This window comes from Formica exsecta, unplaced genomic scaffold (assembly GCF_003651465.1).
Source record: "Formica exsecta isolate Colony F162 unplaced genomic scaffold, ASM365146v1 scaffold122, whole genome shotgun sequence".
Classification (NCBI taxonomy): domain Eukaryota; kingdom Metazoa; phylum Arthropoda; class Insecta; order Hymenoptera; family Formicidae; genus Formica; species Formica exsecta.
This window is the reverse complement of record NW_021848556.1, coordinates 1,187,738-1,215,217: the sequence shown is the minus strand read 5'-3', so window position 1 is coordinate 1,215,217 and position 27,480 is coordinate 1,187,738. Positions and strand designations below refer to the sequence as shown.

General features: G+C 40.3%; 1 protein-coding gene across 1 annotated transcript in view; it reads right to left on the bottom strand.

Annotated features, from left to right (window-relative positions):
* Positions 1-13,076: 13,076 nt before the first annotated feature.
* The window catches only part of LOC115244628 (polypyrimidine tract-binding protein 1), a 251,276-nt gene continuing 236,872 nt past the window's right edge, over positions 13,077-27,480 (bottom strand). Inside the window, 9 exon segments of the mRNA XM_029822432.1 lie at positions 13,077-16,103; positions 16,368-16,509; positions 16,601-16,817; positions 16,968-17,060; positions 18,605-18,638; positions 20,962-21,209; positions 22,485-22,646; positions 22,649-22,673; positions 25,790-25,848. Coding sequence (XP_029678292.1) covers positions 16,035-16,103; positions 16,368-16,509; positions 16,601-16,817; positions 16,968-17,060; positions 18,605-18,638; positions 20,962-21,209; positions 22,485-22,646; positions 22,649-22,673; positions 25,790-25,848 — 1,049 coding nt within the window. The 3' untranslated portion in view covers positions 13,077-16,034.

The window sequence follows — 27,480 nt, the reverse complement described above, 5'->3', positions numbered from 1 at the left end:
TATATATATATACTTAGAAGTGTCCACACCGTTGCTTTTGCGCGTGTGAATGTAATTAGCTCGAGTGATTTTCTCGCCCTGACTTAATTATAACGTATCGACGATTTCGATTGACTATGGTCGAAAGGCGCACACGTTTTTTTTTTTTTTTTTGTTGCACGTTAATCATATGAACAATTGACTTCGTACTCGTTTCTAAAAAACTTTTAATCATCCTACAGCCGACTCGAAAAAGAATTCTCTCTCTCTCACACACTCTCTCAAATAATGTTGTCGTTCTTAATAATCTTCGCGCCCGTATTTCAATTCTTCATCGTCATTCGCACGGTATGGTCACGCCGGAAAAAGGTGAATCGTTATCACTGCGCGTGATTCACTCGCCAACGAGTTTGATAAACGAGAAAAAAGAATTGTGCAAACTGAGAAAAATTTCTTGTCGCACGAAGAAACGTTGAATCCAATTTAGAAAGATATCATGATATGAATCGCAATAAATAATGACGATAATTAAGAGCTACGACCGCGTTATCGGTGATATTCAATGAAATACTGGTGGAAATATCACTGTTATATTTCACTTTCGAAAAATATTATTGTTGCTTATCGCGAATGTTTTTTAACACCGTTCCATGCCTGCAGGAATGTCTGCATGAAATTACTAAAAAACTAATAATTGAGAGAGAAAATGCCAAGTTTGATTTGTCATCTTGTAGTCGTTAATAAACGATTCATTATAGTACTTCTAAGATCTACAGAAAAATCTATCGAAGAAAGTCGATGCTTTTCGAATCTTCTTCGCGACTTTTAGCCTCAACGTGCAGAATTATTTGCGGCGTATCGCTAAATTCTTGACCAATATCCAAGAAATAAAATTTGCAATTATCTTTTGCTTATTCGATTTTTATCACAGTCAAAGTTTAAGTATTAAGTACAAAAGCGTGCGATTATTACTTTTCTATTTTCGTGAAACGTTAATTATTATTAGTTTTCTGAACATCTTTGTTCTATTAATATCGAGGAACATAAATAAGGAATGTGCGCTTATTTTTCTTGTCTCTCTTTACCATTCTTTTCTCGAAATATTTATTTTTTATGATACTATTCTTCATTTAGGCATGTAACTATGTGATGTAATAAAAAGGAATGTTGTAAAATATTCTTGAGCTGTCACATATACAGTCATAGTTTTTTCTTCTCGAATAAATCAGAAATGAATTTATCGATACGCTACAAAAGACTCGGTTCAAGATACACCTCTTCCTTACGAAAGAATGAGATCTCCGACTTCCTTGTCAGATGAAACAAAGAACAGATTTTAGCTTGCTTATATTTATATACTTTAGAAACTACGTTAATTTGATCTAACCATTAGTGTCCACCGTCGCTCTCTTTTTTTACTAATTTCGGAACACTGAAATACAGGGACTTTATACACATACTATATATATATATATATGTATATCGCGATAAATCGCGCACTATCGTGCTCTATGATATAATTTATCTAATACTGTGACCAATGCTTTCTCGGTATGAATTTTTTCCACTAACGACACCGCCGGAAAACGCTTGTCTCGCGGATCTCCCGACGATCGGAGAACCCCGAGCTTGTCTTCCACGTTTGTCACGTTCGTTCCCTGTCGTGGATAAAGCGCATAATCTGAAAATCCGTTCGCCTACGCTTAACTTTACACAAAGCCTTCGCGCGTAGCACATGTATACGATGATTTTGAGGAGGCAATCAATATTGATCGGATTATAAACCGACCATCATTTATACTTTCGTGTCAATGAAATCGAAGAAGCCGCTGACCTTGAGCTTATACATTTCGAAAATGCATTCCAAGTGTACTGCTTGTGTGAGTGTCCGTGTATCTTGTGTAGCACAATGATGTACAGAGAACAGCATCATGCAGAAGAAAGATTTCGTCCAGCAGTCGGAAACTACAATGGCACTCGTTGCATGTCATTCTTGATTCGACGCTACTGATGTTGAATTATTTTCCATTTTTTTAAACCGCTTTAAAAATATCTTTTATACAATATAAAAACTTAGAGAAATTATATCATAAATATGTAAATATATGATAAAAGATTAAATTATCATAAAGAAAAAATTATAAATTATATTTTCCGCTTTTTTTCACATAATCAACGCAAAGTAACTTGATTATTATCTCTTTGCGAAAAGTTTATTCTTGTGCGTAACAAGATTGCCATCGAACCAATAGCGACATAGTAGTGCCTCAGTGAGTGTCCACGTGCTGAAAAGTTTCCAGTGACAGTAATAGTGATGACAGCGGAATTACAATAACAGTAGTAATAATAATAGTAATAGTAATAGTAGTAGTAGTAGTAATAGTAGTAGCAGGCCGTTCGAAGTAGATGGCGAAGGGGGGAACACGACGACAGGCAGTAGCATAGCGATAGTTCGATGATCAGTTTTTGAGCTGGAAGAAAAGTTATCGGGGAGAAGAGAAACTGAAATAGATCCAAAAGAAATGGATATAAAATTCGATAACAAAAGAGAAACCTCGATCTCTCTCGAGGAAAAGATCTCTCCAAAAAATTATTCCAAAAAATTAAATCTATGTTGCTACATTTTTATTATTTATATTTATTCGCGCAAAAATTTTTATATATACGATGTAAAAAAAAAAAAAAAAAAAATGGAACGCCACTCGATATTAAAACAAAGAGAAAATTATTGAATAAAATTTCATCACAGAAAGATTGAAGCTATAATATTAACGCTAGACATTATTGCTATATAGTTCTGAATGTGAAGATCGCAATTGCAAATATCACAGTAACGTGAGGTATTTCTTTCCTAACGAGCCGATGTGTGAAAAAAAAGCGCATCATTAGATCGAGAGTCTCAGAGAGACGGTAGAAAGAAGGATATAGGGTACAGTACATATATATACATTGAGAGATAAGAGTGTATATATATAGCATGTATATAGTATACAGACAGATGTAGAGCTACATAGATATACAGAACGCTAGAGGTACAAGTAGAACATGATAATATGGAATATGAAATTATAGAGTGCCACTAGACTTAGTTATGCAGCTTGTTGACAATACAAAACGTTAGTACGGTAATGGTCAAGCTCGTCAGAGATAAACGCGACGTCCATCCGGCGGAGAGAGAGAGAAAGGGAGAGCGTTTAATTTTTCACAATTTGTGCAAAATATAATTCCTTCAACGAGATATGCATTTTTTATTCGATAAATATATCTTATTTATATTATTTAAATATATATATATTTTGCAACAACGTGTTGGACAATCTCCTTGTCAAATAGGCATCTTAATATTTGCTCGATCTTCCTTAAACCGTTAATTTTTATAACCAATCATTTTAATATTTTTCCTTTAATTTAAATATTAAGAATAAAGAACGACTTGATTCGATATATAATGTTTAGTCAAAAATCCGCTGCAAAAAGAACAAGGATGGACATCGAGAGTGATCTCTGGCGTATCGGAAGTGTGTATGTGTGTGTCTATATATATAGATATACCTGTGGGCAAAATTTTGTGCCACACCAGAGCAAAACAATTGCATCAATTGCACAATTCCGATCGCGCTCGCAATCTCGACTCGATCGATCGACATCACGGCGGAGACACCATCAACGCACATATAAATTACTCTGTAGATCGACACGCGATCCGCTCTCTCTTTCTCTAATATCATATTAGACGCCACTTGCTTCCTTTTATTTTTTTTTTTTTACGTTTCTCTCTCTCTTTTCTCATCACTCTTCGCACATTCTTCTTCGCTTCTTTAAAAAGGTAATGACGTTGATCCCATAGAATACAGTGTTTTAAACATCTAGGCACAATTCCTAATGATTGTTTTGGGCGAGCTCTTGTGCGCAAGAAAATTCTCCTCCCTTACTTCCGAACAGCGGATTTCCGTTTCTCGATCTTCAAACGCGCCGAAGATATCTTGTACGTTCCAAGATATAAATGTCGTAACAATTTTTTAAAAGAAGCGCATAATTAAGAAATGAGAATATTATAATCTTTAATCGAGATCTTTTTTTGTATCTCTCTGAATATGCAAGAGATATGCGAATTTCATTTAGTGCTTCAAAAAATGTCAAAAATCTACATAATGAATCTTTGTAAAATAATTTAGACAAATAATTCACCCTTTTTTATATTAATAAAAATATATTTCAGTTTCAACTTTTATAAAATCTCGTTTCAAAGATTTATTTCGATTTACTGCAAGGAACAAAGAAATCGGACAATCACAATTAATTATGCGCATCTTTTGTGTTTCTGATAACGAAGATTTATCGGACGCGTCGAAAGGTACGAAACATCAAGTTCAATCATCTTTTCTTCCTGCGTAAATCGTAAGGGTCGCCGCGTGTACGTGGATCATCGCTCCAGATTCGCTCCCCGTTTTTTTTTCCATCCACATCAACGCGGTGTTTTCTCGAGCGAAAAAGTACTATAGTAAAAAAAAAGAAAAAATAAGATAGAGCGAGGATCATGAACGGGAAGTATAAGGAAGTGCGCGTAAGGGGACGACATAAAGCGTTTCTCCATAAATGTTATATATATATAATCATTCGCGTCTTTCGGGAGTAAAAAATAAATTGCATTCGGAATAAATCAGCTCGAAGCTCTTTAAGTCGCCCCCCGCCTAGAATCGCGCGACATGAAAAATAGTTCGGGAAGAAGAAGGGAAGAAGGGGGTAAGTGGCCGGAGATACACAGAAAGAACACAAAAAACGGGTAGGTTTATTTTTTTTTCTTTCAATCGTTTTTCTTGACAAATCGGATTAATTATATGTATATGTACTTTCGTCCCGCTCGCTCGCGAAGTCTTTTTATTCTCGCTTCGACACTCGGTGATATCGGGGATAAGAGATAAAGGGGGGGGGGGGGGGGATGCAGAAAGAAACAAACACGTGGGGGGAGAGAGGTAATATGATAGAGAAAACGGTACAGAGATTCGCAACATCAAATGGATGCAGGGGCCAGAGGGGGGAATAAAGGGATAAATGATAATTTCGGTTAAAAGTCGTCGCTTCGTTAAAACGAGAAAAAGTAAAGAACAGGCAAGGACATACGACAGTTACTTATGAGCCGCAAAACGCATTTAATTATAATAAGAGCAAACATTGGTCGCGGAGCGGCAACAGCAGCACTCATAATAGTAGACAATAGTAATACAATAGTAGAGTAATATAGTGTGTAATGATAAGAATAGGAGTATAGTATTATAAAACATACGATGTGTATATATATATAATAATAATATATGCATAGAGAGAGAGAGAGTATGTGAGAAAGATTAAGAGAGATAGAGAGAAATATGTAGATGATAAAGAGAGAGACAAACAGAGAGAGAAAGAGATAGAAAGAAGAGATATAGTAGTATAGTTATGAGAGATAGATGCTAAACGCAGAGATTTATTTGCGATCCCCATTGCTATCAACCTCGAATAACGTAAAGAGATTAAACATGTCCTATTTATGTTTCTGTATATTCTTGTAATTTGATTTCCTATGTCAGTCGAATAAAATTAATAAGCGAGCAATGCGGACCGTTTTTTCTAACTTTCTAATAAAGGGAGAAAAGATGTGAAGCGGAAAGAGTAAGAGTTACAGTGGAAAGTGATGAATAGAGCGAATATAATGATGAGAGTAGTAATGGTGGCGAGTAGTAGAGTGAGATATGATAGAAGCAATGATAGAAAAAATAGCGTCATTAAAGAGTGACAATCTGAAGAAAATTGAAACGATTACACAGAAATATACGACCTAGAAAGTGTTCTAGCGTAGAGGAGGAACGGTCTCCCTCTCGACATATAATCAAATGCTTCGTTAATTCTAAAATAAAAAAGGGGGAAAGAGGAAATTCATTAAACGTAAGAATAAGATAATTACATTAAGAATAGATTAATTAACAGTAATTAGCGCTAAAATAACAGTAACGGTCGCAGGCGATGATAATAGCAACCGGCGACGATTAAAAGGTATAAAAGTAAGATTAAAAGTAAAAGATAAGAAGCGCAGAGTAACGCAAAAAAAATCAATAATTTCACAGTGGGAAGAAGTAGTGAACGATGATAATACCGATAATGTCAAAGTCGGGGAACGGGATACTCGTAAGACGCTAATGCAGACAGATCTGGAAGATGTACAATCGAACTTTTTGCATGATATGTATGAGAAATTCTTAAGATTTTAAACATTTCTTGATATATATATATATATATATAGTATAATATATTTTATATCAAGAGCGTACATAACGTAAAATATAGAGTACTGTTAATACGCGCGATGAGATTCGAAAAATACATATATTTCACTAATTTATATAAAAATTACAATTGTATCTAACACACGTCTCAGATTAAAATTAAAATTAAAAATAAATACGCAAGATGAAAAAAAGGACAGAATGTTATCCACAGCGAAAAATTAAGAAGAAAAAGATTCGAGGAAGCTTGCATCCGATCGATGTATCAATAACGACTGATGATCGTTTTGGAGATCGGAAAGCGCCTCCAGATCTGTCGATGGAAAATCGAGAAAAGAAAATACTTTTGTAAAAGAGGGAGTTGGGTCCAAGAGTCGAGCTATAAAAAGGTCGTGGGCGATAATGTTAATATCGCGTCGGCATATATTGTACGTGTATGTGATTTTTTTTTTTTATGTGTGTAAGCGTGTCGCACCAAAAAAAAGGCACGTGGAAGATCGTCAATCGTACGTGTTCACACGTGTCACAAATCCTCGTGTATGTATGTGTTTTGTATAACTATATATACTGTGCATGTGTAAGTGATATATGCAAAAGTGTGGATGTGCGCGCGTCTCTCGCATAAATGCTGATCGATAATAGAAAGATCGTCTCGCCGATTCTTTTTTTTTTCTTTTTCTTTTTTCTCGACGATCCGAGAATCTCTCTTCCCTTTTACGCCTCCTCTCTTCTTCAATGCTTGTCCCTGATTTTTCCTCTTAATTACGTTTTCTTTTTTCTTTCCTGCTTATTAACGCGCTCCTCCACTCCTCGCTATCCGCGTCGCGGATCTGCAAGCGCAACGAACGAAAAGAATCACTCGCGATTTCCGTCTCCCTATCGATAGACTAATCCCTAATTGAACTTACTAAGAAAGAGCTTAACCGTAAAACGCCCGCTCTGACAATGGTTCTCGTCGAAAGAAAATTGTTTGCTTTGCCGGAGACGAGCTGATTGTGACTTGCAACGCAATTCCTGGCCCATGATTGGTTTTCTCTCTCACATATATCTTTCGAAGATTTATCAGTTTTTAGAGCGTGCCTCGCCGATCGATCGATATCCCGATGACGCGATTCCGCGCGCGATTTCGATTCATCGGTTCTATTGTTTGCATTATAGAGACATAAGGGAAATATTTTTCAAGGGTGGAAGATGCTTTCGAGTCTGATGTGACGCGCGGATTTGTCATCAGCTGTCGATCGGATCGAAGAACGACTGTGAGACAAGGGAAAGAAGGAAAGTACATGCAGAAAACCAAGGATCTTCCTGGGCACGGAATTTGGAAAGTTCGAGAGTTGAAAGGCAGAGCTGACACTTGATCGACTTGGAAGTTTTTGCGAACAGGCGAAAAATTAGATGGCAAGATTTTGCCGGAAAGGCGCTAGAGCGATATCGAAGAAGTAGTATATGTACAAACCTGAGATTTTTTATAAAATTCGAATATGAAAAACGAGATGAGAAAAATATTAAAAATGCTACTCTATATAAGCTTTATAAATCTATGAAATAAAAAACATATATATATGTATATTTTTAATACTTTCTTATTCGCATAAATAACAAATTTTATAAAATTTCTCATTATTAGTACGTTAATAAAAAATTAAAAAACAGTGCAATTAAAATATTGTTAAGAGATAATATCGTTAAAAGATGAATTTATATCGGGCATATCTCGAAGACAAAACTATCCATTCAATGTATAATCGACTTGCAAGAGAAATATCAATCTATTTATCGATCTAGACACTTTCGGATAAGCAAGTAACGACGCGAATCGGAGTCGAATGACGTATATTTTAGGTCCATCTTCTTCTTATTTACATTTATTGGCTGTAAAGCTCGCGAATTGGAACGCTACTCGTCCGCCAGTTCGGTGAAAGTCTCTCGAAGAAAGAAAGTCCAGTGGTCGGAGCAAGGAAAAAGTCTCGATTGCGAAAGGGTTGAAAGGGATAGGGTGAATCGGGAGGAAAGGAAGGAAACACAAAGAAAGGGGGTAGTTCGGTGCGTAGGCAGCTTATCACGGCTCGGAGATTCCCTTCGTCATTTGTCGATATAGAGAGTCGAGTGATTGTCATTTAACTATACACATTACTTAGTCTGGAGGCTTAATTAGAAAGGAGCTACTACACGATTCTAAGACGCTACTTAACTGGTTTTTTTTTTCTTTTTTCACCCTACTAAACACACCTCTTGTTACAGAAGAGGTTGCGCGCCTCTCTTTCCTCCCCTTTCTTCTCACTCGAGCAACGTTTCCCGTCGAGCTTAACTACTACTGCTTAGTAATTAATTTCTACAACTCTCACTGACTTATAACGTATAGTGTGTCTCTCGTGATTTAGCCGTCCCTCGTACGCGCGTTAATCGAGAAGAAAGAACAAACGTATTCTACATTCTCGACCACGACCGTGTTGTCTTATCTCAAGAAGGGGGAGAGGGCCTTTTCGCTTTCTTTTTTTATCACTTTGTAAATTAGGCTCAAGTAGCATTCAAATAGTTAAAGTAAAAATCCACCAATAATTCCGGGCTAAAGGACCGATCTTCTCTTCTCCTTCTTTCGCGGAAAATCACAAAGTCGACGACGATCGATCAACGGAAGAGCCTTCGTACATCTGAGTCTTAGCGTATCCGTTATAAACGTCTTCATTCTCAGGATTTAAATTATCGTGATTCTAGTAGGAGTAGGCAAGAAAATCATCACTCAATCAATAAGTGTACGATAATCCGGACACTTTTAGCGACTCATGTTCGTCGCGTATACAAAAAAAAAACCTTGCACTTTGATTCCCCTCGTAATTAAAAAGTCGAGATAATAAAAATCGATCGTGAAATAACGGGAAAATAGATATTGAATAATTATTCTTTTTAAGTACCACTTTTCGCTAAAAGCAATTTAAAAGATTCGAATCCTAGACTTAATAACTTTATCTGAGTTGTTTGAAAAAACAAAATATTAATGATTCTATTCTTAGTATTTTTTTTTATATGAAAGTTAAATATAATCTTCAAATTTTGCTACGTTCCGATACTTAGTTTTTTTTTCGAATTATGTTATTTAATATATGTAATTATTTTATCACACTTAATTTTTGGGCAATATCTGTTGGAGCAATCTCGATTCTTTAATCTTTTGTACAGAACGCCCATCGATTACGATCTATTCTCTTACGGTCGATGCTCTATCCCGAAGACCTCTGTCACCGTCCACACTTTGGAGACTTCTGTGTCTTTTAAACGCTTTTCTTCTCTCGCAATAAACTAAAGTATACTTATTTTATTTTCGAGTTGCATTCCTCCGTGTATTCGCGCGCGCGTGTGTATGTGTTGAAGGTGTTTTTTCTTACTGTCAGTCATCCAAATGTAACATCCCAATCGTTTTCTCGATATCAAAGAAAGGAATCGTTCGTGACAACGGTGACTTCCGTCACAGCTGACTCGCGTCTCCTCCTCTCGACGTCTTAACACTAACACGGGAGGAATTTGTAATAAGGGAACGTTGAAAGCACGGGAGAAACCGTGCGAATCGCGAGTCGACGATGATGCACATTTCTTCGCGTTGATGTCTCGCGTATTTTTAGATTTGTTCTTTCCTCTCTCGGTGTGTGAACGACGCCTAAGGCCCCGATTAGGCAAGCAGACCATATCTCCTGAATTTCAACGATATACCTACGATATAGCACAGGTATAGTCATTTAAAACTCGTCATGTATCTTATACACTTCGCGCGCCTCCGTCCGATCGCGTTGCTTATGTGTGTATGTATGTGTGTGTTTTTCTAATTCGCCCTTTGTGTGGTCTCTTTTGAATTTTTCCCCCCGCTGTGCACATTATACAATATATTTATATAGATTAATCTCATCTCATTTCATTTCTAATTTATGTGATAATTCGTGTAACACGTTAGTAACTCTATAATATAATAATATAGACTTATCCCTTATTAATAAAATATAGATTATCGGGATGCAGCCGTTGCGCATTTTGGACACACCTGTTACAATGCGATATATCAAATATATAGTAGATAAAAGTCGTGTGTGTATGTTGCGTATGTACGTGTCACTGCGCCTGTTTAAATTGTACATGTATGGTGTATGTATGTGTGTATGTATACGTGCGACTCGCGGAGCGTGTCTATATCTGCTCTCTTGTGTATGCTCGCATACATATATAGTTTATATATACCCTCTGCGTAGGCTAAGCTTCGTTTACTACGCGTGGCTCTCTACCAGACCCCGAATTTCCTTGGTCAGAGTGCGATATCTCACCGCGTCATCTTTGTGATTCTTCCCGTCGAACAAACCGAGTCGACGAACCGAGCGATAGACGATACGCAGGATTCGATAAGAGGCAGAGACCACTATTCATCGATATAGTTAAGTCACAACGCTCTCATCGAATGTATGCTCAATACTTTCGCTCAATGAGATGGCTATCCGTTCATCAATCTTTTTCGTAACGAAAATTTTCGTCGTACTCCCGTCGATTCGCGCGGGCACCATTCTCGATCGGAAAATTACTCGCGATCCCCGGATCTCGGATCTATATCGATCGTTCTCCTCGCACGACGAAGTCTGCGGAAATTTCGGAGTCTGAATAATCTACGACACCATGTAGCGAGTGCTGGCTACTCCAACCCTCACCTCGGCCCCCCTCAACCTAGCTAGTGATATAGTCGATCTATCTGTCTACAGGGTGCCTCCTATTCTTCTTTTCTCTCTTCCTTTTGCGCTTATCACGCGAGGACAGTCCGAATCGAAAGGAGGAAGGCCGTGTATGCGTTCGGCGGATGAATAGATCGAATAGCTGTGCCGATTTTTAACGTCGGGCACCCTGTAGAGATCTAGGCAGAGACCACTATTCATCGATATAGTTAAGTCACAACGCTCTCATCGAATGTATGCTCAATACTTTCGCTCAATGAGATGGCTATCCGTTCATCAATCTTTTTCGTAACGAAAATTTTCGTCGTACTCCCGTCGATTCGCGCGGGCACCATTCTCGATCGGAAAATTACTCGCGATCCCCGGATCTCGGATCTATATCGATCGTTCTCCTCGCACGACGAAGTCTGCGGAAATTTCGGAGTCTGAATAATCTACGACACCATGTAGCGAGTGCTGGCTACTCCAACCCTCACCTCGGCCCCCCTCAACCTAGCTAGTGATATAGTCGATCTATCTGTCTACAGGGTGCCTCCTATTCTTCTTTTCTCTCTTCCTTTTGCGCTTATCACGCGAGGACTGTCCGAATCGAAAGGAGGAAGGCCGTGTATCGTACGCGTTCGGCGGATGAATAGATCGAATAGCTGTGCCGATTTTTAACGTCGGGCACCCTGTAGAGATCTACAGCTCCGTATATAGCTGCCCCGTTTCCGGTAATTCTACTAATAATAGCCCCTTACGAAGGAACGTTCGCGAAACTTTGGCAATAACGGGAAGAATCTCGCGGCACGATTCCTCCCTCTTGCGAGCAAAAGAGCTGATTGTCACCATTAGCGTGGTGGATTGGCATTTTTTCGTAAAAGAAAAAAACGTTTGGATTTTACATCGGTTAAAAGGAAAACAAAAGGGAAACGTACACATAGGTGATAGCGTGTGCGTGTGTATCATGTGATTCCGTGTGGGTGGACGCACGTCGCACGCGTCCACAGGAATGTGCTAAGAAACAAGTGATCGGCAAATATATAAATCGGCAATCTGGCGCGAGTGTTGGGTGCTCGACGTTGCGACTCGCGGAAAGGATAATACAATAGTTCGAGGTCAAAAGTAAACACTCTATCCGAGCGTTGTTCAGGTACGGTTTAGACAATATCGTGCCAAAAGTACGATTTTTTTTACGGAAGTTTTCGCACGGTCTCTTCTTCTCTCCCTTCCTCTCTTCCCTCCCTTGTGACACTGTCACGTTATGTCTCGCGATGAAAATCGAAAAGACATGAACGTTAGCGCTACGAACATAAGTCGCTTAAAAAAAAATACATGCACACAAAACGATCCGAATAAAATAGATAAAATAAAGTCCAATTACTGTAAAACCAAATACAATTCTCAAATGTCCTTAGATCGATGAACAGCGAAATATAAACAAGGTATTTAAAATGTAAAAGTAAGATCTAGTTCGTCCGGCGAAGTAAAAGCTATATCCGCTGGAATCTGTGTGTGCGTCTGTATAAATGATCGTGTAAATTTGTGTGTGTCTTATTACTTGAGGTATACGTGTGTAGATTCTCGCGTGAATGCCCCTCGTGCGTTAAGTGTACTCGGAACATAAGTCCGGTTAAGAATGTATAAATGCAGTCCAAGTAAATAGCGTAGTATCAGAGGTCCGAAAAAGATACAGATCATAGATGCAAAGACTGGCCCCTTCGCTCATGCCGGCTACTCGCTACGTCTCTAAACAACTAGCTCTGATTGGTCGGTACTTCTCGATCGGCGAGACGCCGATCCTGGGAAAACGCTGTACATGCGTATACCAGAGGGGGAAAGCCCTGGGAATCGGCGCTCGCGACGATCGAACAAGGATATCCCGTTCGCGCAGCTCACCAAGAGATCCCCGTTCTAAAGATTAAAACGGCTAAGCCTACTTTGGCACACAAACAGCACACTATGCCCGGGCCGGCATTCGCTTTGTTTTCACAGTTTCGCCACTTCCTTCCCTGCCATGTACGGGTTCGTTTGCGCGTTTCGGCTTGAAAACCCCTTCCCGCCCCTCCGTATAATTTAGCCGTCAAAGTCGTGCGATATACTACATTCTCGCGAATACGCCCCTTTCTCACCTTCATTCTCTCTTTCTCTTTCTCACATACTCTCTCTTTCTCTCATCCTTTCTCTCGTTCACTTACTCCTCCGCACAACAATCCCCTTCCAACACGCGCTCTTTCGCTTTCTCTCTCTCTACTTCTCTCTACATTCAGTTATCAGTTATATCAGTAAAATTTAATTGACTTCAACAAAACGTCGATTAGACAAAAATCCGCGAGCTTCGCCGGAATGCGCGCGTGGTACGTCCCTTTTGGTGAGCGATTCTCGATCCTTGATAGAAACGACATCGAGGATTTTTGGCGAAATTCCGCCTCGCACGGCTTTCCGTCGAGAACACTTTTTAAGTTCCTCGAGGAGTTCCCCCGATCGGTTTTTACGGCTTTGCACGCCTCTATAAAGTCGCCGTAAATACGTTTCTACAATTCTAACTTGTTACCTTTTGTTTTCCTCTCGTATCTATGTGTGTGCATCTTCGTTGATCCGTCGTACAAGAAGCCAACGGTGCAAACGTATTCGCGTAGTCGGCAAATGACTTGCCTCCTCAAGTATTATCCTTCGCGTAAATTGCACACATAGTTTGATATTTCTTGGAGATATTCGCTTATTTTCACGGTGCACATCCTCTCACAACCGTCGATTTACTCAAGGAATGCTTCAATATCAGGAACTCTCAATGGGATATGGATCGAGGCTCGTCGCGCAATAGACTTATCCTTGGCACGAAAAAAGAGAATCATCTGCTCTCTCTTCGGGCGGATATCGTCCATCGTCGTGAATCATCCTCGAGGCGTCCCGAGCCGTACCCGCCGATCTGCTACAAATGGTACGAACTCCCCGCGCGCGCTCCGCACGTTGCAAATCTTTTAATTAGCGATATGTTCAACGGTTCACTCCTTCCTCTCCTAATCAATTACTTATCTAGTCGCTTACTATACGATTAAGATCCTAACACATGCCTAAGCATCTACTGTAACTAAGAAATCTGCGCATATTTACTATTTATACGCTGCGTGTTTGTGTTGTATACATAAATTAGAGGGCGGTCGATAACATTTATCTCGCGCGCGACGCGTACATGATTGTGTATATTGTATGTCTAATTGCATAATTATAATTGTACGATATCGTAAAGAGGCAGATACATGTGTGTGTATGTATGTGTGAGTGTGTGCGCGCGTGCGATAATACTTATTTCGAAACTGAAACGTACAAATTATAAAAATGCCACTTGCGACGACTGTGCGACGACGCACGCGGTCGCGCCGCGTGGGTTCCAGAGCGGGGGGAGACTCATCGAGCGATCGGGCTCCGCTCGATCTCTTCTAAGAAGCGTTCGACTCCGCCGGATAGTCGAGAATACTGGAGGTATCCTCGAGAGCGAGAGACTCGCCCTCGAAGAAGCATAAAACGTAAGTAGATCGAGCGAGCCGGTGATACGTTCGGAGTCCTCCGAATAGAGAGTAGCTCTCAGCACGTAATAACTTTAAAAAATAATTACTTCGTATTTACGAACGGATTGACTAATCGTGTTGATAAATCATCAGTGTGGAAATAAATCCGCAAGAATTTTGAAGGCGGACCAATTTGGCGCTTCCAGCTATCCTCTCTTCTCCATATCATAATCCCGTGACGTAAAGTCGACGAGGATAATCGGTTTGTTGGCGGAATAGTAGAGTACTTTGTGAAAGCATGCAAAGGGTCCCGACATGACATTGGCCATTTTTTTACTTAGACGCTCGATCGATCGAAATATGCAGTTTCCGTTGTACTCGATACTTCTCGCAGCATCAGCGATCATATTGTCTCGTTCTCGAACGGAACGGAAGCCACGAGGAAGTACGCTCGATCGCGCGGTTTGTTTGGTCGTCCGAAGAATGAAGATTGTCTCGCGGGGAAACGCTACTTGGTTTATCGGCCGCCGCGTCGCGCACGTGATCGCACGACGAACGCGACGATCGTCGGATACCTACACTCTCTATTATTTTTTCTTTCTCTCTCCTCGATTCTTTCTCGTATCCGCTCGTCGAAATAATACATCGACGATCGAAAACCCGCTTCCAAAGACCCTGCGATATACGGAAGCCGTCGCGCGAACGCGCGCGCGTCCGCTTGTCGCGAGACGGTCGCCCTTTGTGTCCACGCAATTTTGAAAAATCCTTAATGATAATTAGAGTAGCGGTCCGGGCCGCGCAATTGTGAATTTTACATGTACAATAATATATATCTTATTTTTCCTAACGTAAACTCTGTATAAGAGTCGAGGAATTGTGTCCGTCAAACTATGCCGCTTCCTCGCTCCCGTCTAATCCTAATCTCTCTTTCCTCTCTTATGCGTGCTTTCTCTACGCCCGGCTGCCAGACTCTTCGTCTCAACTGCCTCTCTCTCTCTCTCTCTCTTTTGTGTTTTCCTCTTCGCACAACGGTCCTGGCTTTCACGAGAGAGAATAATCGATCAATCGATCGCGATCTCTTTCTTTCTCCTTATCTTTCCTCTCCACTGTTTCTCACCATTAAAAATCTCTCATCTGTTTCTAAAATTACGAAATTGTCGCGTTAACGCGTTCGAAAGCCAGCACCGGAAACTACCTTCGAGAAGGCCGTCGCGAATTTGTCTCTTCGTCATTTAGCTTCAGCGCTTGCAGCTCTGGTACATCTCGAAACACCCTAGCAACCCTCGTATCGACAAAATCGACCGGATGCGGAAACACGTTTGTGCCATAAAGACGTCCAACAACAGAGAGCAAGGCCTCGAAAGCATCCTAAGCTCGCTCGAACGAAACAGCGCCTGTCCGCTTGTGCTGCTCTGGAGTCCAAACGCGCAATCTCGTATGGGTCTCGCGTGCAATACAGCCGGCCGATAATAGCGTCGCAGGAACGGACAAGCACCTGTGCGAAACCAACTGCCGGACCATCAGTCGTAGACCGAGGCGGGTGACCAAAGGGGAACTAGGGCGTAGGACTGGTACCACTGCTGCTCGTGCGGTGGCGATTCTTGTTAGATGTTGCTCTTGGAAAATGACACCCTGAGGTGATTGGACTCGCTAAGCTGGTAGTTGTGCATTTTCTGCGAAAAAGAAACAAAGAGGTCGATTTTAAATTAACTGAAATATACGTTCTATGTTTCTATTGCAAAGTTATCAGACTTCACAAGTTAATTTTTTTTTTACTCTTGGAAGATATCTACGATAAACGAAGACGCACACCATAAAAAGATGCCATGTACGTCTTCTTTTTATAACGTGGCTGTAGCAAATTTTATTTTCCGCCGCGGAGAATTAGGATTTTCGCTCCTTATGGGACTAACGAGTTAATTGCGAAAGCTACTCACGATCAGCGCAGCCACGGCATCGTCCATGTTAGGCATCTGTATGAGAGCCATCTTCCTGTCCTTTGGGAAGAATTTGAAGGCTTTCACGGTGAAGCCGTTCTTGGTAAAAGCGTCCTTGATCTCTTCCTCAGCTACCGTAGCCCTGAATAGGATAAATTGAATGCCGTTAAGAGTAGGAAAAATGCAGCGCTCATTGAGTATGGATCTTACTTTATCGTCGCCAGATTACTTACGGAATGTTTGATAAATGCAGAGTTGCGCTCGGCGGATAGATGTTCTGATAATTTTTCGAGCCGGGTTTCTTGAATCGATGAAGGGTACTGTTAGTGTAATCCTTCGTGAGGCCCGCGTCCGGCTGACCTTCTTTTGGCAATTGGACCGTTTGGTGCTTACTAAGCATTACTTTGATTTGCTTCCCAAACACTCTTAACTTGTCCATATGGGTCAGCGCTGTTACACAAATTAAACAAACAATGTTAATTAATCATTAATGTATTTACGCGCATAATTATAATATAATTATAATTATGAATTGTTTACGGTGATGAAACGTGATTTCAAATCGTCGCAGGTGTCGCATTTCGTGATATGTGCACTCACCTAAAAGCGCCTGATGAGGTTCGGCCATCTGTATTAGTGCCGAGTCCTTCTTGTTGTAGAGGATCTTCACACGCTGTACATCCCCGTAAACGCCTATATGCACAATATACGCAAATTTCTCTTTAGTAAACTCGAGTGATCTCGGTATACCGTGTATTCTTTTATAGAGGCTGCGCGTCTAAGGATTATCGAAGATGAACGGGACAATATTCGGTCGATCGAGGGATACGATCGGATCTAAGATTCGGGACATGCAAGAGGCGAGCGATTCGGCTCTTATTTCTACAGAAATATAAAAAGCTTTTTTTTCTGTTAGCACACAAAGCGATTTTATTATTGACACATTTCTACTTTTACGTTTTAAAATACAAGATACGTCAAGTTAATTTTCCTTTTCATAACACATTTTTAAAAAATAATAATTCAATGGAAAAAAAAGAGAAATCATAGAAGGGATAGAGAAATACTAAAAATCTCTAGTTTTTAATATTTTGACAATTAAATAAATTTATATTAAACTAAAATGCATTACAAAAATTAAGGACACAACAACAGTTTTTTTACACGGAGAGTTTAATTCATTTAAATTTTACATTTCTCGATATTACGTAACTGCATAGTTAAGCGGATGAAATTTTCGCTAGCGCGAAAAACCGCGAAAGAAGAAATGTGTATGAAAAAGAGAGAAAAAGATGGATAGAAATTTTAATAATTTTTAAAACGCGTTTTTCAACATAGTACGTGACTTTTGTACGTTTGTCTGTAATTATCCTGGAAAATCTGCATAACAATCGCAGCTCACAGAAAAAACACGACGGCCGAGTCGCACGCCTCGTTAATAGTGAGTTCCTATGGAATTACGTAAAATAAGCGAAAGCTTACGTAATATTAAGGTTGTGTGGAACTGATATTAATAAAAATATTAATGAAATAATTTAGAAGAGAGCTTGGAAGTAGAGAATGTGTGGGAGAACGTGTGTTCGTTGGTGGCCGATAGTATATGGCGCTGTTATTATATGACGATGGCAATGACGTATGTATATGACGGTGATCGTGAGTTGCGAATGGAATAGCTTGTAGTAATAAAATAAGTTGAAATCACGAAAATATCGGAAGAATACGGATTAAACGTTAAATCAGAGAATATATGTTATGGCGGATGTTTCACGAGAGTAAACATGATTTTTCAGAAGAAGAATGACAATGCTCTCGAGTTTTAGTAAGTTGAAAGAGAGAGAGAGAAACAAATAGAATCAAATCAAATAAAAAAAACCGGAAAAGAAGGAAGAAATCTTTTCTCTTTGGTATGACGTAAAATTCGGATGTGACAATCGTGTGTGAGAAAGATTCTACGTTCGTGTATATGTCCGTGCGCGTTATTGCTCAGATCGCGAACAATATTCACCGGATTGATCGGAAAAATTCCAATACATTGTCTTTTTGCCTATACATATCCTCTATTTCTTTTCTCATTTTTTTTTTTATCTTAATCGCGCGTGTATCCGAGCGATATGTTTCGTGTGTCACGCGTTCGTATTCGGATCGTGTGGCTATGTGTGCGTGAGAAGAGCGCGAGAGGGTGTAAATATAATAATTAATAATGTAATATAATTAATAATATAAATGTGGAGACGTACCAAACAGGGTAAAGAGAGCGTCAGGCGTGACCATCTACACAGAGAACAGACAGAGTCCAGTCAGTAGTCAGCGAGTATAATAGGATTCAATGTATAGTGTTGGCGAAGCGCACAAGATTCGCGGTTTCATCGCGGGAAATTTATGATTGAGTGGAGGGGAAAAAATACGATTAACTCTTCGTGTAAAATACAACAAAGGAAAACTCTAGATTATTTCTATTTTTACAGTGTATATTATATTCATGCAATTTTTCACACGATAGAGAATCAGAGAAATCTTTTTGCTTCGCGAAAATCGAAAAACGAGATTCGCGAGGACGATCAGATCGGATTGTACGAAGCTTGTGCGCGACGCAACGATAGTAGTACACACAGTTATAGTGACACAGTAGTGACAAGTTGCAGCTGCGAAGTGTGACGCCGACACACAGTTTCTTGCCGAGGCGACATTCATCATCCTGCTGATGTTTCTTACTTGATAATGTTCGTCGTTTTTGCCTTTAAACGCCACGTTTAAGTTTGTATGCAAGAGCCGAGTGCAAGTATACAAGTATAAATGTCTCTATAGCGAAGAGACGTAAGGGATGATTTATACGTAAATACAAATAGATAATAAAAACACATGATTTTTAATATATCTATAATTTATATCATGAATTGAAATGCATGAAATAAACGTCGCCTCGTAGAAAGTAACGTCGTAGTCGACGACGCTACGAATTAATTAGGGCGCAGAATGGTGACGTTGGAGTGATCTGTATGTGTGTTTCGAAAATGAGCGGGGCAAGTAGGGGCAGAATCGAAGGTCTCGTGACGAAACAGGACACATACGTATCGCGGCTCGATCTTTCCATCCACCTAAGCAAGATGATCTCGAAAAATTTCGATTAACTCTACCAGATAAATTGCATCAAATAAAAAGGTGTCAGACGCATTCTCTTCTTTAATACAATTTCTAAATGCAATTTTTATCAACGTGTAATATATCAACAAACATTGCAGAGTTTAATGTCGCGAATAAAATAAATTTTGCAACTACTCTCTTATGACGGATTATCTTCTCGTTAACGAATATAAACTGAGCTACAATATTTTCTGCAATCTCATGGATCTCTACTGGATCTTTAAGTTTTCGGGAGACCGATCGTGACTGGGCTCGATGGAAAGACCGAGCCAAAGGAACGAGAGACTGCGGGGTTCGCCTACGTAGCACTACGTTGTAACTCGCTCGTTAGGCTGTGTAATTATACCTGTTTATACACGTGCGTATATATACCTGGTGGGCGGGGGTGGTTCGGTTGGTTGGTTGGTCGCGCGTGTCGCAGCGACACTGAGAGAAATAGCGTTGCGGTTTCTTAACGAGAGTTGGGCATACGATGAACAGAGTACGAGAGCCCGAGACGGGAGGTACGAGAGAAAAGAATAGACAGGGAGAAGTGAGAAGAGAGGTACAGAGAGATGTAAAGAAGAGGCGGTCGTGCGTATAGATGTGTCGTATGTGCGTGTGTGTGTGTGTTTTGCGCCGGGTAAGACCCGGTTATGTTCCTCGCAATGGAGATACGCGGGAATCAGAAAGACTTTCGCAAACACACACATTACACGACAGAGACCGTCCTACAAGATGTATTATTATTCGCATACAACACACTTATTCGCACGTATGTGGCGGCGGGAGATCTCTATTTCTCTCAGTGTTGCTCTCAGTTTACTCGACACTCCCCCGCATCGTCGTGTGCGTGCGTATATTTAATATTTCGTCTCGCTAAATGCTCATATATCGTGCTTAGAAATCCGCAAACAGAATGTCTCTATGTTCACTATCTGGCATTTACGTCTAATTTGGACTAGCTTCTAATTAAGGACGATCAGAACCAAGCTGAGAAATGCGGTTTCAGGATCAATAACATGGTATATTTTAATGTATTTTACATAAAAGAAATATGCAAATTTTTTATGCAGTCAGATCAAAACAAATTCTTTCGATGTAAATTAATTAGAATTGGAAAGTTCTCGTGATCAAATTGAAAATTTTCTCGGCAAACGTTTCGATCGAAACGAGTTAAACGGACGCTTAGCGGAAGCAAAACTTTCCGGTCATTCTACATGATTCCGCGATTGATGGAAAAATACAAGAAGAAAATTTCCGGTGCTTCCAGAGCGTCTCATGTCAGCCCGCTAAGAATTCTCGATGAGATTATCGCGAGCAAATAAAGGGTTCGAAAGGGCTCCGTCCACCTTTTCTTCGTGCATGCCTCGCTGAAGGTCTTCGTGTGGCTTCTCTCGTCCTTAGCGTCGAGGGAGCAACGCGTCGGGAAACGGTAAAGGAGAAGAAAGTTTCTAAGTTTCGGGTTACTTACCTCCTCGTTGAGATTGCTGACGAGCAACACGGCCGATGCCTGGGCGCTTCCCTGCACCCGTACCCCCAAACCAGCGGCGCCGAGAGGGAATCCACCAAGGCCCGCGAGCCCCCCGGCCGGAGGCACGCCGTTGTAGGGACCGGCCAAGGGCGACGGGAGGCCGTGCATGGCCGCGAAGGGCGTGGGCAGCACACCCGGTGCCCCTGCAATGGACTCTACTTCAGGAAGTTCAGATGATGTTATTATCACTGTTAAACATTGCGATAAGGAAAAAAAGGTATGATATAACGATCTTAAATGATACAGGACGAGAATTGGATCGAGAACCATAGAGAGACTCGCGCCTCTTCCCCGGGAGCTTTCCGGGGATACGGAGGGCCGAGAATTTCTCTCATATGAGAATCTTTCCGCACGCGGTCGATTTTCTTAATGCGCCCGGATTAATTATGCGGCTGACCGTCGCGGGTCTCTCCTAATCCTCGGCCATCAACGAACTGTTTGCGCAACGAGATAGGACGCGCAAAGTGGATTACAGTACGTTACAGATTAAATACCAACAACGACGCCGTGAAATTAATTTAACCCAAACAAGCGACCCGAACCGAGCGTGTAATTTAAACTAGCGTTGTCGTACCGGTAACAAACGCAAAAATCCGGACAATTCGGCACGCGGCCAAGCCGGATCGCTCGTCCGGTACTTTGTAATTAATTAATTCACCCGAGGAAATAATTACGATTGATCGACCGGCGCACACACGTGGCGGACAGGACGAAGTTTTAAACGCCAACAAATTACTCCCACCATCGCGAGTTGATAATGATGATAATAATAATAATAATAATTATTATTATTTTATTGTGATAATAATAATAATAATTTAGCGCGATGTCAAAATGACGGAAAATCGGTATATTTCTATTAACATAATTAATTTCAATAAAATATAATATTGCGCGAGATCGTGCCGCGTATTGTTTAATCAATCTTTTAATTGTGCTTTTTATAAAACTTTAAAAGCTTTCGCTCGTGAAAAGTACAAAAGGGGGAAAAAAAAAACAGGGAAAATTCATACACAATTGTAGATTTAATGGTGCAATGAATTTTGAAAACGCCTATCGCAAACCATCCATATATTCAACTATTATCGTAGTATTGTATAGAATCATGCACATTCATTGTTTATGTGTCACATACGGTCCATTCAGAATCGCTTCCGTTGAATTTCCCCGAGTCTGACTAGCGTTTAATGACGATGAATTTTGCACGAACGTCTATTGCGAATTCTATCGTATATTTGACTATATGCACAGTGTATTACTATATAGGATCGTATACACAAGATTAACGCGTTCATTGTTCATGCATCGTATTTGACTTCCGTTTCGCGTCCTAATATATATAATGTATATGTATATATATAATTTATATATACACACGTTTATAAATAATGCGATTTATTTAAGGGATCGAATACGATCTGAATCGGAGGAAGAAGGCAAAGTATTTATAGGAAAATACTCACCGGGTATTCTGGCACGTGGCTGGGAACCGGCGCCCATCAGCAACTGGGGTAGCAATTCGCCGCCAAGGGCGAGCGATGCGGCGTCCAGGTTGGCATCGCCGGTCGGTAGATTCGGATTGGTATAATCCCGGGACTTGTCGTTGTTGTACTTGACGTTCAGGAATTGTAGACATTCTGTCCGTCGAGCGACTGCGCAAGAAATCATGCAATTCTTCATTATTCGCGATCCCAGTAACGATTAACGCTTCTGTGCTCAAGCTTAGAATACACCATAGTGACTCACGCATGTCTTTCTATCGATTTATCTTTTTTGTGATTCTTCAAAGGGATATTTCCCTATCGTTTTGTTGCATAATTTTCTATCAGTTTAATTTAATTAAAATCTCGATAAAACTGAGAGGACCAGAGGCCTTTATTTAGTATTTTGTTTCGAAAACGTAACAGAGAAATTTGAAAGAAAAAAATGATAAAATCTTTTAAGAGAAAAAACTGTCCTATTACCACAGCAATTATTCAATCGATTTAATAAGAAAGATCAGACAATCTCGTATAGAGATTGTGACTCGAGGATCGGCCACAGAGAAAAGTTAACAAAAGCTGTAGATCGAAAAGTTTCGAAAAGTCTTCGATCGGGAGAAGCTTATAAACTCTGCACAAACTCGAAGAAACCCAGAAAATCGGTTTCGCGCTACGGTATTTTCAGAGAAATCCGAAAAAACTTCTCGTCGAATCAGATCAAGATGCGCATCGCCCGTCTATCATTTGATACTGATTCTGGAACATATTATGAACCTTACAGGTTGTTCGCCAATTGCGTTCAAGAGGGGATTGCTGGTTTGAATCGCTTGTTTGAGTAGTGCGTGGCCTCTGCATTGTGCACAACAATGACGCGTGTATATATATGTGTGTATATGTGTGTGTGTGCCTGGCCACGCTCCCGCTCTATATTTACACCAGCTAATGAATTTCGTACATAATTACTGGGTCGGCCCGCGCCGCGAGCCTCCGGCGTGCGCGCACGGCGACCTCTCTTTGTCTCCCTTGCTCTTTCGTTCTGCTCCTCGGGCGATTTATTCATGGTCGAGTGCCGGTTATATAATCGATGAACGAGACGGATCGATTTTGCCAGCGAATTTGTAAGCGACGCTCCTTTCAAACAACACGCAATATTAAGAAGATCAGAAACGATATCGAGTTGATATTCGCAAGTTTTTGATTCGATCCGAGTATATTCGCGGAGAAATCGTGTAACAGTTTGGAAAACGACAGATTTATCTAACAGTAAGTACTCGCTATCATTTGTGCCTTTATATTGAGAAAAACGAAAAAAAGAGACTAGGATAAGCGAAAGGAGAGAAAGAAAGAGGGAGAGAAAAGGGAGAGGGGAGATTCGGAGAAGAGCGATATCCGCAACAAAGCTAAATTAATTTTCTGTCTTGCACAACCACCGTAGGTGATGGTTCGCGGCGAAACCGGTGTATTTCAGGCGAATTAATTTTCCCTTTGATCAGCGCGCGGGTTTACTAGTTTGCGGCGTCGAGCTTACCGGAGCGGGAGCAGAGAGTCGATGGGGGATAGAGAAGGGAAAAGGAGGATTCCGAACACGAGGAATGAATTTGAACGGGCGCGAGAAGTGCCGGAAGTTTCTGGCGAGCTTTCGCCGTTCGCGACTACTTGTCGTTGACGATGTAAAACAACATAACACATATCCTACACGCAAATAACTACTGACACTGTACGATTCCAGATGTAACGAGGCGAGCGTCCCGTTAACCCTTTCAGATCTGCATTTTACGTACCGATTGTTACAAGCGATTTTCTGGATCTCCAGCTTCCACAGTTCTCGAAAGAATTTCGAAACAGTAAAAAATAAAAAAAAGAATATTCTTATGTATTTTATTTAAAGCTGGAGTGAGCTTTTCCCTGTGTATAATGCTAAAACAATACACTTTAAATGACAGCGATTAAGTAACGTAGAATTAGTACACACATTCGGAGGGTATATATACACGGCAGCGAAGTAGCTGCATCACACTCACTTGCACAAAGATTATCGAGTCATCTCAAACACACATAAGACACAATGGAATTTACTAAGAAAAAAGCCGCGCGAGTAAATCACGATAAATACAATCGGGAGAAACGTGTTTAAATCAACAAAAACAGAGTGTTAATATATTTAATTATAGCAAGAGTTTTTGAGAGAGAAAATTTGAAATTCTTTTAGAAAGTTTATAGAGAACATCCTTTATTCTCTGTAGAAAAAAAAAAATTATTAGCATTTGAATGTACTAGCTTATGGTACAACGTGCGTTTAGGGAATAAACAAACTTTATAGAAATTAGTTGCGTCATCCATGTGATAGAGAGAAGTTTAAGAACAAAAACTACACGCGCACATTTTCCATTTTTTTTTTTTTTTTTTTAAAGCAGTGCCAACTTTAATGCTGCTGAAAGTCTCTCAGCTTTTTTAAAGAGAGAAGAGCGGGAGTAGTTTCGTCAGAGGACACGTGATACTTTTAGCTCATGATTATAGGGATAAAACGATATTACAGGGATACGCAGGTAAAACAAAAGTTTACGCCAGAGACATAACTCGTGATACCTTAAACAGCGGCAAGTTTAATGCTACGGCTTTCTCAACCTCCTTAAAAAAAAAGAAAAATAGAAGTGGTTATCGTCAGGATGTGGCGCTCTTTAAATCTCGCGCAGGTTAAATAAACGATTACGGGAATTATAAGTAAAGCAGTAAATTAATATCGATGATAGAGAGAACAAGAGAGAGGAGAGAGAAAGATACGACATGTAATGCCGCGAATAAAGTTTAGTATCGGTATCGATGAATCGCGTGAAGCGCGAGGAATAGATCGATCGCGCATCTGCGGTCCGCGCTTCAAGAATTAATTTGGCTTGCAAAGCAGCCGATATTTCCATAAATCCGGGGAAAATATCGTATATCAGGAGAAACGCGATCTTGCCTCGACGTCGGAATTTTTTCTTCCGTCATCAATCTTTCGATTACGCATTCATCGAGCTCACTTCCTGTAATTAAGCGCCGCATCGCGGCTTTCTTCGCCGAAGGGGATGCGGGTAGGAAAATATTTTCTCGGCGCGAGATACTCTACGGAAAATTTCGATCTGTCCCGTGGGAACGCAACGGATAAGCGCTGCCCTGGTACAATAGCGGCCCTCGCACGGAAAAGAAGGTAACTCTTAAAAAGAAGAAAAAGAAAAAGAGGAAGAAAACAAGGAGGAAGAAATAAAATGGAGACCAACGAGGGGAAGCAAAGTCAAGTGAATACTTACGAATTTAGCAGTCTGCGCCGACAGCATATCCGCGTATTGTATTAGTGCCTGGAACGAACCTGAAACACAAAGATAAAAACTGTGAGACGACGTCGTTATTATAAACTTTAAGCGTTCTGCAAGTCGGGTAAACATGATAGCTAATAATTTTATCGAATACCAACGTTAACGTTTGACAGAGTCACATTGTGTGTGAGCGGTAAATGGATCATTAATAACAGTTTATATATTTTAGAGAAGATATAATACTATATTTTTCTCTAATGGGGGGCATATTGCACAATTTTGTAATTTGTGTTATATAAATAATGGACATGTTTGTTCATTTAATATAATGTGTTTGTTTCAAACAATAGAGTTTATTATTTTCGCAAAACCATTGCACCGTTGTAACTAGTTAGAAGAGAAGTAAAAATGGCTTTAAATGTATATGTATGTGTGTATATATATATATATAAAAATCATAAAATATCTTTTATAAAATATTATTGGAAACATACGTAAGAATACACTATTGAAAACGTAGTTCTTGATGCAAAAAGTATAAAAGGCCCCGGAAAATCTGATATTCGTGATGGAAAATGGTATATTTTTTGTGTTAAATCGTACGTGTATTTGAAATATCCGACCAAAGGGCCTGGGTAAAAATCGGTGATTCGTTAATTTAGTGCGCGAGCGTTGCGAGAAACTAACTTTGCCACGATAATACGTTTTTCCCGCGCGCAGCCGGAATTGTTTCGTTAGCGGCGCCGGCCAAAGTTCCAGCCGGCGGCTACGCTATTTCATTTTCGAATTTGCTCCACCATGATAATGGAACTCTTTACTGTAATACGCTAAAGCCCGGGACACGCGCGGTCGTACACGATGACCGCAATCTCGCTGACAGAGAGATGGGCCCTTTTGTTTTTCCCGAACCATTCCTTTCTACGGGGTTAATCCCGCTTTTGTGCGAATTAAGAGAAATATATTTAATGATTAAATATACAACGGCGCAAGCATAACATAATTGTACAATAAAATATTTAAAAATGTTCCAAAACTTTATCGCGTGACACGCTTGCCGTGTCAAAGATACCGCCGCATCGCTCAAATTGAGAAATGACGAATTAATTGACGTGAAAATTGAGCGTGAAAATAACGACTCTTTTTATCGGCGATTAATTGCCACTCGCGGACGTTGATCTAAAATTTATCGCTGAATAAACGAGCGTAAATTCTTGAATGGATGTGTTACGATGGCGCTTACAAGCATGCTCCACTTCTTCCGGTCTCGTGAAAGGTAAACAATTACGAAGGAGACAAACGCGAAATCGCCACGAGCGGTCGTTTCGCGAAGTTAATATTTCAGAGAATTCTCTCCAGCGTTGCTCGCTTTTCGCGTCCGGCTGGTCGGGGAGGTTTATAATTGCCATTAAATCTCGATTAAACGAAACGTCGCAAGGGAGAAGGCAGACCCGGCCGCAATTTCGCGAGTTTTAATCTCGCATACGTACGTCAAATTCGCGTAACTCGCCGTGCCACGTATATTTCATTACGCGGCGCGCGTATGATGCGAAACAAAGGATCGGGCCTGCGGCGATGTTATTTAATTTTCGAATCTGAAATACGTGGAAGCGAAGAGAAGGAAGCTCTCTCGCTCCCTCTCGCACGACAAAGCCCGTGTTTCGAACGAGTAAAAAAAAAAAAAAAAA